We start from the raw sequence: 11,833 nt of genomic DNA, 5'->3' as shown, positions 1-11,833 counted from the left end.
CCCGCGGCGGCCCAGCTGCCTGGACCTCTCGCCTCCCTGGGGTGCGCCCCCAGCCCTAGGCGACCCGCTTGGGCGCTGGGTCGGCGACTGTAGTACGGGTTTCTCCGAAGCCAGCGAGCCGAGCCGAGACACCGAGAGAATTGAGGAGGAGGAGGAGGAAGAGGAGGAGGAGGAGGAGGAGGAGGTGGAGGAGGAGGAGAAAAAGGAGGAGGAGCAGAGTGGGAGGAGGAGCCGCCGGCCGCGGGCCCAGCGGCGCGCAATGCTCTCCAAGAGCGCGCCGAGCCCAGCCCCGGCTCTGCAGTCCGCGCCAGCCAAGCGTCCGCGCCTTTTCTACAGCCGCGCCTTACATCACGTCCTGCCGCCGCGCCATTGGCCGCCCAGCACCCCGGTCCCTGGCAGCGCGTGCTCCGGGAAGGCGGGAGACCCGAGAGGGAGGGGAGAAGCAGGAGGAGGAGAAGAGCGACGAGATGGTGGGAGCTGGTGGGCAAGGCTGGAGGGAGGGGGCGGGAGGAAAGGAAGGAGGAGGAAGAGCGCGGGGTTTGGAGTTTTTAAGCTACGAACAGTTTCCTGCGATTTCTTTGGGATGGAAAATTAAACCCTCTCTCCCCGCCGTCTCCATCCTAAGAAGGCGCAGCCAGAGGATGCTTGAGGAGCTTTCACTCCAGTTTCCCCTCGGCCCAGAGCTGCCGCCTCGGGCACAGGCTGGGGAGGCCTGGGAAGGCAGGCCTGGGGCAGAGCTGCGAGAGCCTTCAACTGCTTCCCGCGGAGCTCGGCCTTCGGCCCAGGCTCCGCTCTGTGGGTTGCGGGCGGCCGCCTAGGCCTCCTGAGGACCCGGCTGAGCCTGAGAGGCTAGAGCCGGCGGGAGCTGAAGACTCGGGGCAGGGGAGGGGGGGCGGGGAGGAGGGCCAACCAGCATAGACACGCTCCAAGCAACCTAGGGCCCACTTTATGGGAGGGTGCAGCTCCTTCTTGCTGTTCTTGGTCCCTCTACAGCCCGGAGGAGTGGATGTGAGCATGGCTTTAGGCACTAGGAAAGAAGAGGTTCGAATCCCAGTTCTGCCATTTACATGCAGTGTAACCTCAGGCAAGTGACTGAACTCCCTTTAGACTGTTTTTGATCTTTTCACCGAGGGACGAGAAGGGCCCCTCCACACATGTAATGAACAAAAGCGATCATGGACGTTAAAGTACCTGGAACATAGTAGGCAGCAACCGAATTCTTTCATCACTCCCTCTTTTCCCTCTCCATCTCCTCCTATTTAAACTTTCCTACTCCGACATACATTGAGCATTACGAGGTCCTTAAAGACCACAGGCCCGTCCTCTGCTGTTTGCATCATGCCACAGACCCAGCTGTTGACAGACGTCCCCCCTGCCGCCTGGCTGCACCACTTCTCCAAGGATCAACAACCTGGCCTGTGGGTAAATCCCAACTGCCACCCCAGCCCCCAGACTTCAGGCTTAACCTAGAGTCTCTTGGGGACACAAGCATGATACCTAGGTGTGTGGCGAAGCTGGATTTAGGAAATAAAAAGTGACTGTGGAGAAAAACTGATTGAGCCAAGTCAGGAACAGAGTCCCATTTCCTGGGTTTGCTTTGGAGGTGGGTCAGTCTGAAGTGACTGGCTTGCCAAAAGGAGGCAAGGGGCTAGCCAGGATCTGTGCAGGTTATCTTACAGGGCAGAGTTGAGGCGGCACCAAATAATACCTTCTACATACTGTGCATAACTTTCAAACACAAACATATGTATGTTTGTAATGCCCAAGCACATGCATTCGTGTTCATGTGTGCAAACGCACATGTTCATCCCTGTTGGCAAAAACACGGCCAGCAGGAGTGTAGGACTAGAATCTACACAGGCACATCAGGAATAAGTGTCCCGTGCCAGGCAGGAGGATGCATTTGTAAAGGGGTAAATTGCATGTTGTACGTACAATTGCATGTTCAGACAATACTACCTAAATCCCTGCGTGCGCGTCTCCGAGGCCATGTTTTGCGTATTTGAAAAACTCTTGAAGTTATAAGTACACGCTGCACAGGCACGCGAGGGAAGGACCATCAACCCAAAGACGCGCGCGTGCGCGTGTGTTCACACAGACGTGTGCTTTGGCGCCTGCACACGGCCCGCGCCCAGGCTCGCAGACGCCTACACGTATACACAGGCGTGTTTTACTGACGCATCTGGGGCACTTTCTTTCAAAGAAAGTAAGGAATGAAAATCTAATCTGGGAGTCACCGGGGTTCATCTGGAGGTCGCCCAAAGGATAGAAAAAAAATTGTAACAACGCTGGAGAATTTGTCCTTGGTGCAGCTCCGCGCCTAGGCTAGATGGATACAGTACGTTTTTGGGAACTCCAGGGCCTGCTTTAGGAGGTGGGGGGCGGGTGGGGGAGGAGGATCCCACGGCAACTCGTGCCACGGACTTCTCAAGAAACACGGAAACACACCCTGCGGCTCTTCACTCCCCCCACATTTGTAAGTGCACGATTTCGTCGCCACTCTGACCTGCAGTCCACGCCCATCGCTGACCGACCCCAAATTCCCTGGCAGGCACCATTCCCGCCGGGTGCGCCCGCCTGTGTAGCCCTCGGTGTCAGGCTGGGACGCGCCCGGGTCTACAAGGCGCTCCAAGGCGTCTCCCGCCGCGGGGCGGGATCTGGGTGCCCAGGCCCTGGGCTTGGAGGCGGGTAACTTTGCTAATCTTCCCCACAGGCGGGGGGACGTCGCACAACCGCTGAGCCCTGTCCGCGAAGACTAAACAAGGAAAGGAACAGGCTGTAAACACACATCCTGACACGTGAGTGACATTTACACGGTGCGAGAAGCCTCAGCCGAGAGGAAGGCAGGGGGTTGGGGGAGCAGACACCCGCAGGTAAAAGTAATATTCCGAGCGGTCGGAAACGGCGGCCCCTCGACGCCCCTCCCCCAGATAGGGAAAAAGAATCCCGAAGTCCCTAGAACCTGCCTTTTGTGGGAGGTGACAGGTGAACGGAATTCAGGTCTGGCTACTCTCGCCGCTGCCTACCTCCCCACCATCTGCTTCCTCGCAGACAAGCAGACCCGGCGCATAATGAGGTAGCAGCCTCCAGCCGGCCACCGTGACTAACTCAGAACAAAAGCGCTCCCTCCACGCCTCTTCCAACAAAGGGGCCACCAGCCCCGGCGCTCCCCGAAGGCTGCGGGGCTCCCGGCTGCCGGCTGCGGAGCTGCCGCGCGCAAACTTCCCGGGGCTCCCGGGGCTGCCGGCGCCACGGAGCCTGGGCCGCGGAGGGAGGAAGCACATGCGGCCCCGAGAAAGTGAGGCCGGGTGGGGCGGGGGACGAGGGGGCGGGAGCCGGGGAGCCGCGGAAGGAGGGTGATTGATCAGTGCGCCGTTCCCGGCGCTCTGTCCCGTTATTAGAGGCGGCCAAAGCAGGGCCACGCAATAACCTCGGAATCGCCAACTAATTGACGCTGCAGGCAACTACTTCATTGTGCGCGCTGGTTTTATGTCTTCATAGCCGGTGATTGACAAGGTGTAATTAGTCATCTCACTCGGTGATAAACATGGGCACCCTCCTCCCGCGGCATCAGGCCGTGTGTACCAGCAGAGGAAGCGATAGTTGACGCTGATATACCATTAAATCAAAATGAAGACGTTCAGAAGTGTGTGTTTGCTGTGACGCTCTGATGGTTTATTTCTCAAATACGGCACCAACAGATTTACTTGATTTGCAAGTTAACTACAACATTAACTGGTTTTATTTATTTTGCCTCTTCCTTCCTCTTCCTAGGCAGGGATGTTGCTCTTGGAGAATGTGAAGACAGTTTGCTTCTTGACAAGCGAGCGAGCGGGCGCCCAGATTTTTGCAGCCTCTCGGAGTCTCCCCCGAGGGAAAGGCGGGCAGAGAAAACGCCGGATTTGGGAGTCACTAGGGAAGGATTCCGCGCAGAGGGAGCCGCCCTCTTTGGCCCCGGACCGGCCACCTAGGGCCCCCGCTTTGGGCACTGCCACTGGATGACCTGAAACTCTGAGGATGATGTTGGGGATTGGGGTAGGGGGAAGACTTTCGGATAATAACTGCAAATAAAAAAAGAGGCAAAAACAATTTCTTCTCTGCCTTGAAGCAGAAAGGACTGCGTTCTCAAAGCTGCTGGTTGCAGTCACAGGGCCAGTTGCCTGCCTCCGTTGCCTGTGTAAAGTGTAACGTCGCCCTGTTCTTCCAGTAGCACCACGAAGCATTATATTCCTTGCTCCCCAAAGTGGGTCCTGCTTAGGGAAGTGTGTATGCGTGCGTGTGTGTGTGTGTGTGTGTGTGTGTGTGTGTGTCCCTCCACAGTGAGACTGCTACTAGAAGTGCTGGCCACTCCTTCCAGAAAGCTGAAGGTTTAAATTTTAAAAGGAGAGAGAGCATTGCTGGTTGGGCTTCCTGGGATTGCTACAGTGTGTCTTGACCCTAATTCTGGTGAGAGAATGGCAGGGACTGAACAAAGCCACCAACATCTGAAAGTCCACTTCGAGGATCTCACACTGGCCCCCGGGAGCCCCCCAGTGGGGTAGGCTTCCTGCACTTTTCCCTTCTCTCTAACCTCTGCCTCTTGTTGGTATGGCAAAGGAATGGTGATTCCTTGCTACTGCGCAGGAATGTGGGGTTGTAGACATCTTCAATTAAAAATGGGGTGAGGCCAAGCGGCAGGGATGGCAGAAAAGCCCCCGTATCTTCAACAAGGATCCCCCCCCTTTCCCAGGCCTGTGGGCCTCCTTCAGCAAACAGGGGGAGTGTTTTATATTGATGTGAGAGGCTGTCAGTCAGCAGCAAATCAGCTCAGGCATGGCTACCTCTTTATGAAATCAGCTCATTGCCTTGGTCACACCTTACAGAAAATCTGGCGGTCGCCACTATCGATAATAAAAATTAGTGGGGCCTTAGCTATTTCCAAGAAGAAGCCTATGGCTGTGAATAGATAAATGCCCGTCTCAGGCAGAGCAAAGCCCAATTCCTCCTCCCCTTCTCCCTGCAGCGATCTGAACAATTCCGAAACCGCCTCCCTGGGCGTCAGCGGAGCTGGTTGGGGAACTAACCAGGGCCCTCTCTCTAGGGCCCTGTTAAATGCACAGAACTTAAAATGAAACACGAAGTGTGAATTTCAGGTTTGAACATGATGCATCAGGAACCGTGGAGGTTGGCAGCCCTTTTCCTCCCTCCTGCATTTCGGTAGGCAGGTATTAATATTGTATTAAATGTTATGAGGAAGTAAGGGCTGCGGAGAGGAATATGCTCAGATGCAATTTTGTCAAGGTTTTTATCTGTGATTATGATTCCAGATGTAGAAACTCCCGGAGGAGGGAAATGAGGGGCTGCTGGCATGTGACATGTGTTTTAAGGTGTTTGGCAGTGTTTCTCAAAGTGGTGACAAAATGTTCAATTTTATTACAGCGAATCGGTAAAAGAAATATGAATACTAGGTCAGAGATTGTTCACCTCAGCAAAAGGATTTACCATTAGTGATTTGGGCGGGGAAAGTTTGTATCTGGGTCCTGCTTAAATCACATTGTCAAGAATGCAAATCTGTCATATCAGACTATTCTTAAAGAACAATTGTAACAAAATACACAATAGCTGATTGTATCTCCCCCACCTACTAATTTCCATGCAAAGATGTAAATTGTCTTGGAAGCACGGGCGTGTGTGCCGGCACATGCGCGCGTGCACACACGTGCACGCGCGCGCGCGCGCACACACACACATACAGACACAGTAAATATTGCAACAAGATGGTCAATTTTTTTTTCCAGCCAGTATAACTACAGCCATTCCTTGAGGGTAATTTTTTTTTAATCTAACCCAGAATACTACCCGGTCCTACAAGGGCCATTTTGCTAATCTCGCTGCCTTTTAGGTTGAAGCACAAATAACAGCGATAAATTTCTTCACACAGGGAAACCACATTTTGCTGAAAGGAAAATCAAGATGATTTTGTGTGAAAAAAGGGGGGATGGGGGAGGAAGCAGCTGAACTCTTGACTAGCTGACAAGTCCTGGGTCTACATGCTCTGGAGACTGGAAATATTTCCTACCACAATCTTTCTGTATTTAGAGGCATCCCTGCCACCCTTCTCTGACAGCAGGACACCCCTCAACTCTTTCTAAGCAAAGGTTTCCTCATGAACCTTTTATGAACTTCACACACACTAATCCACACGAGTGCCCAGCCAGCGCTGACCATACTGCGGATGGGTTTGGTAAACATTTCCACAGAACAAAAAGGGGGGGCGGTTTGGGCTAAAGATGCTGGACTTGGCTTGTCCTTGAGTCCCCAGTCATAGGATGAGAGTCTCTACACACTCTCTGTAGGCATTGCTGTATAGATCACCCCATATCTAGCAGAGCGGGTATATTTCTCAGCCCAGTTCATGAAGAAACTCACACATATTCAGCCCCCAGCCTTTCCTTAATTCAGGCTAAAGAATGCTGATTTTGGTTTTCCAGCCACTGGCACTACTTTACCATCACAGAACATACTAGGCTCCTAGCACAAAATGCACCTTTCTTGGAAGTAAGAAGGTTCCTCTCCTTTGATATGATGTAGGACATGACACATTTCTGAGGGGAACTGTGAGGTTGCAGGGAAGGGAAAATGCTCATCCTGGCCACTTCCAGCAGGACCCTTCCCCTACCCTAGCCCAACTTTCCATTGGCCCCATTAGCAAATCTCTTGCTTTTTGGGAAACTGGCATTGTCTCTTTAGGTGAGGAACAGGCATTTCCCACATATGTTTCAGCTGAAGTCCAGCCCCTCATGTCCCCCCCATTTTTCTTCTTCCATTAATTAAAATAACTAATGTCCCATAGATTATCTTTGCATGAATGAAAATCATTATGGGCCCTTGCAGGTATATGGGAAATTCTGTTTGCTTAAGTATTCACACTTTGATTTCCAATAGACTCATTTTCTCAGGCATAAAGAAATTCAAACAAAACAAAACAAAACAAAAACAAAAACAAAATCTCCTGACACTTTGCAATAAAGCACGAAGACTGGTAGTAATGAGCTTGTGCCGATCTCTCACAAGAAGTGTTCAGATGGCCCCGGCCCCGTTTTAGAGCTGAATTATACTATCTGGTAAAGAATTCTAGACAGTTAAGATAAACATTGATAGGTCACCAGACCCAGGTTTTGAATTTATGCTTGCGTTGAGTTAGATGAGCTCACCCAAATTTACTTTTTACACTACCCGTGTCAGTCCTCGAAAGTAAAAAAGGCAGGGGACAATCAGCTCTATTTGGAATTTCCCAGCTAGTTGGCCATTTCAGCTTGCATCTCCATTTCTGGGGGCTGCCATAATTAGAGCAATCTATTTTGCATTTACTTCTCTTTGCAAGCACTACATTATTCACTCTTTCCTGTGCTTATTAAACAGTGCCACCTGCACCAAATTCAACAAAGCTCTTCCATCAGTCAACCCAGCTAAGGATCCTGGACCATATATTATCATTAATTGAAGCTCAATTGAATAGTTGACGATAGAGGCATGAGTAAAAGCGACACATTTTCTAGGACCTGTTTATAAAAATGTTTTAAGCAACCCCTCCCCACCCCCCCCAAAAAAACGCTCACACATTTATTCCCCAAATTGTCATCTTTTACAAACTCATTTCATTCTCTCTGTACAGTAATTCAAGTAGCAATTAGCAAGTCTTTTAATTAATGAACTATTCCCTGTAAGTCACCAAGGTGCCTCCAGTACAAATGTCTTCCTTCATAAGGTACTAGGAAATGCAGTCAATATTTTGTCACCCAAAGCCTTCGAAGCTGACCACCTCAATTGTCCTAATGCTATAAAAAGGATCCGAAGAGCCAGAGACAAGGCTGGGAAGCAGAAGACAATTTTCAGTAAACTAGCCATGGATAGATGGTCTGAATCCAGAGAGAGGGAGTGGCAGAAGGAAGGGGACCATCAGAGAAAGGAGAGGCAGAAAATGAATGTAGGTAGGTATCAGTGGTTAAAGAAAAGCACAGAAAGTTTCCAGCAAAGAAAGGACCACCTTGGCTCCAGCTATGTTATAAGAAACTCTCCATCTAAATGCTGATGATTTACACATTTTTAAGAGCCTCAAACCTCACTGGGTCTTGTTCTTTAAAAAGCTTTCTGCTTTGTTCAAAATACTGCTTATCTTTGGCATTGTCAACAGCTCTGCATCTGGGAGAGATTAATTAAGTGATAGGTCAGACACAATGAGGTGAAAGGGCATGTCCACCCAATCAGGACTGATTCATCCATTTCTTGGTGGATCAACTTTTTTTGAGGGATGCCAATTTCAGTTCTATTTTAGAGGGAATTTATCAATAGGAATGCCTGAGCTCCCCCACTGAGGGGCTCTTAACTAGAAAAGATTTTTCTGCAGATAGAAAAATCTAACATCTACACTCTGTCTTTTTAAGATGTGAAACCAAAACATAACTATAAATTGTATGCTTAAGTTTCACTGATCTGGGTGAAGGCTGATTTTCTTGAACATGATCCTTCTATAAAATAGCTAATTGGATGATTACAAATAAGATTGCCAAGCAACTCAATAAAAAAAAAAAAATTAAAGTCTACTCCCTCTCCTCCCCTTTCCCAACTATTTCTTATTACCCTTTTCTTCCAAAGTCCACTTTTAATTTCTAGGAGGCAAAATGAGAGAAAGAGATGTGAAAAACAGTAGGAGAGGAGGAGAAGGAGGGGAGGGAAAGAATGAAAGAAAAAGAGGTTTTCTAGGTGTCGACTGAATTTTTCCAGACCAATTAGAGGTCATCTTTAAATCTCCATTCCCCCCCCCACACACACACACTCCCTCCACACCTTTCTAAATAGATCTTTAGATTAGTGACAAATTAGTTAATTGGGAAAGGCCTTGTGGTCAGTTCACCCAGTTCCTAACCAGAAAGGTTTTAAGGACCTGAAACTCCACTCCCAGAAATGACATTCTCCCCATCTCTTTAGTAGCACGTCAGTCTGGGGCAAAATTGTGGCTGCCTCTGTGTGTGTGTGTGTGTGTGTGTGTGTGTGTGTGTGTGACAGAGACAGAGACAGAGAGACAGAGACAGAGACAGAGAGGGAAGTAAACTCCCAGTCTGTGAATAAGGCTCAAATAAAGTGACTGTTTTGGGCAGACCCCAAAGAAAGCACTTGGAATATTTTTACCTTATTTGTGAACACACTTCCAAATGAAGTTCACATTTTCCAAGGTATTGGGGAGGGGAGAATAAACAACGGTTTGTGTTTTTTGTAACTGACTACCTATTTCTCCTTCTCCAAAGAAACGTAGAATGCCAGTTTCTTAACTATCCAATTCTTTAAATCATCTGGGATCCATCTATATTTATAAAACTGAGCAGAAATACTTAACAGTCTGATCAATAGCCATTGACCGTCAGGGCACCTCACACCCTAACATGCACAGCTTGATCATATATATTTGATCATCAAAAAATTCAAAGCATCTTGCAGCAATGTATCAAGCTTCCCATAAAATAGCCTGCCTTTTTCTGTGCTCTTGAAAAGAGTGTGAGCTTCTCTCTCTTCTGCATTTATCTATCCATTCATCTATTTACTCATACACACAAACACACACACCCCTCCCTTCTGGAGAATTTATTGCTCATATATTTGATGAAGAACAAGGTAATTAACTGCAAGGCTGTACATCTGGGCAGCACTTCATATCCATTGCAATAATAAAACACTTTTTTCCCATTTTAGCAGAAGAAAGGTTAGTCCTGCCCACAGATTCAGAGGACCCCAGAGTCTCCGTCTGCAAAGCCTCCTTGTTATAAATCCTGCCTCCCTCTTAAGTGATGGCACGCACAATTGCACCAAGGGGCACTAAGTTTATCTGTGCAAAAGCCTCATTGGAAAAGCTTGCCCCTTCTCAAAGTTTCAGCATCAGCTTGTCAGGGTTTGAAATAGACATGGCTGGCTCCTCTGTCCTCAGTCTGCTTGGCAGCAAACAGGGACAAAAGTCCAAAGGGTATGTCCTGCGAAGGGCCACAAGTAGAGAAGGTGTATTTTGGGATCTCAAAGGGCTGAGGTCCTGAGCATGTGCCACTAAGTACCAGTACCCCCAGAAAGACCTGGTTCTGCAGACTTTTCTGATATTCAGGAGTCAGAAGCCTGGTTCAAGTTTCTCCATAAGGTATGCCAGATCTGTCCAAACTGCTCCAAGGGTCCAGTCAAGGAATACCAGCTAGCAAGCCTGCTCCAAGCCCCCAGCACAGTCATTCTAACACCAAACTCCACAGATCACCCTCACCTGCCCCCCAACCAGTGGAACAGATTACCTGCAGAACCTCCCATTTCGGGAGTCCCCTGCTCTGTATTCCGAACAGTGCCCAGGACCAATTTCTCGGGGCCCTTCCTTCTAAAAGCAGCAGCATCTGGGCTGAGGCTCCCTCCTTTATATGGGGGGGGGAGACTTCATATGATAATACGTGTAATATGATATGGAATGACAGAATGCATGACGGTTGCCCATAATACGGAGAAGTCAGTCAAAGGACAGAGGGGACATTTGGATAATTACCATCCATTGGCTAGTCAATCACGCGAACAGAGAGAAACTGCACAAAACCCACAATGGAGTTGGGAAACAAAAGAGACCCGAGCCAGACTCAGGATTAACCGGTCTAAAGCGATCTAAATGCTTTTGTATCTGAAGAACTGAGGCTCCCCGGTTGCCCCCCCTTCCCAATCCCAGGGAACTAATTGCGGGGATCAGAGTTAAAGCTCTCTCTCTCCTTTCCCCATTCTCTTTGTAGACTGCTCACCACGCAGAAAAAAAAAAATGATTTCTCTCTCTGTGTTCATTAAACTATTTTAAAGTTAAAGGGATGGGGGAGGGAGGCTCAATGTGGCCCCTCAGCCCAAAAGCTGGGATTCTTCAGCCTTCGAAGGGGCTGGGACAGTCTCCTTGCCCTCAATTCTTTGTTCCGGGGTAAAGACTTCCCTCCTTGCTCCTGGAAACAAATGCCCCATCCACCTGGAAAGCTGCCCTTTGCCTGGAGGCTAAGATGGATTGCTGGTACCCTGCTTTGGGTGATGAGTCTCCATAAATGGCCACTGCACCAGGAAAAACACAAGGTCCACTCCCTCCTTGGAACCTCAAATTGAGTCTGCACACTCAGAATTAAGTGGGGGTAAAGAGATGACAGAGAAGGGGGTCTAGCCTCCAAAATGGGAGAGTGAGACAGACGATGGTTGTAAATTGTGAGAAGAGAGAACTTCCTTCTACACTGGGGAGGGAGAAAGAGGAAGAAAATCCTTCTAAATTGGACCAGGGAAAGAATACGCTTAATTGGGGCAAGAGATGAGAAGAGGCTCTTTCTGCCGGAGAGGCAGAGAGTTGAGTTCTCAAAAGAGACACAGGAAAATGGTCCCATAAATTTCTGGGAGACTCAGAGATGAAGGCGAGAGAGGAAAGGAATTCCTTAAAAGATGAACGACAAGGACAGAGATCTCCGTCCCTGAGAGCAAGACCCCTGGTCCCAGGACCGACAGACGGATAACTACCTCACCCACTTCCCACCAGGTCCTCCCTAGGCAATGCTAACTCGCCCAAAACCCTCCCGGCCCCGGCGGCGCTCTCTCGCGTCCCCGGCTCGGTGGCAGCGGCGGTTCCCGGTCCGAGTCCGCGGATGCCCGGCTGGCCCCTGCGCGCGCGCCCCCCGCGCAGCCCCCAGGCCCCTCGGGCGAGTCTCAGCGCCTCCTTACCTTTCCGAGTCCTCCGCAGCGGGTGTGGCCGGCTCTGCGGGCGGCCCCGAGCCGGGGCCGGGGGGCGGGGGGCGGGAGCGTCGGGCTAGGGGGGAGCGGC

General features: G+C 50.0%; 1 protein-coding gene and 1 long non-coding RNA gene across 3 annotated transcripts in view; one reads left to right on the top strand and one right to left on the bottom strand.

Annotated features, from left to right (window-relative positions):
* Positions 1–11,633, bottom strand: part of LHX2 (LIM homeobox 2) — a 30,816-nt gene extending 19,183 nt beyond the window's left edge. Inside the window, exon 1 of the mRNA XM_034664486.1 lies at positions 10,305–11,633. Coding sequence (XP_034520377.1) covers positions 10,305–10,400 — 96 coding nt within the window. The 5' untranslated portion in view covers positions 10,401–11,633. The remainder of the gene's footprint in view (positions 1–10,304) is intronic.
* Positions 7–8,572, top strand: LOC117803024. Of its 2 annotated transcripts, none has more exons than XR_004626575.1 (2): positions 7–2,798; positions 3,775–8,572. It is a non-coding gene; the product is annotated as an uncharacterized LOC117803024 (long non-coding RNA). The 2 variants fall into 2 exon arrangements; XR_004626574.1 differs by having other exon boundaries at positions 7–3,298.
* Positions 11,634–11,833: the final 200 nt, after the last annotated feature.

Source organism: Ailuropoda melanoleuca, chromosome 7 (assembly GCF_002007445.2).
Source record: "Ailuropoda melanoleuca isolate Jingjing chromosome 7, ASM200744v2, whole genome shotgun sequence".
Taxonomy (NCBI): domain Eukaryota; kingdom Metazoa; phylum Chordata; class Mammalia; order Carnivora; family Ursidae; genus Ailuropoda; species Ailuropoda melanoleuca.
The sequence above is the reverse complement of the archived record's forward strand: the minus strand, read 5'-3'. Positions and strand labels throughout refer to the sequence as shown.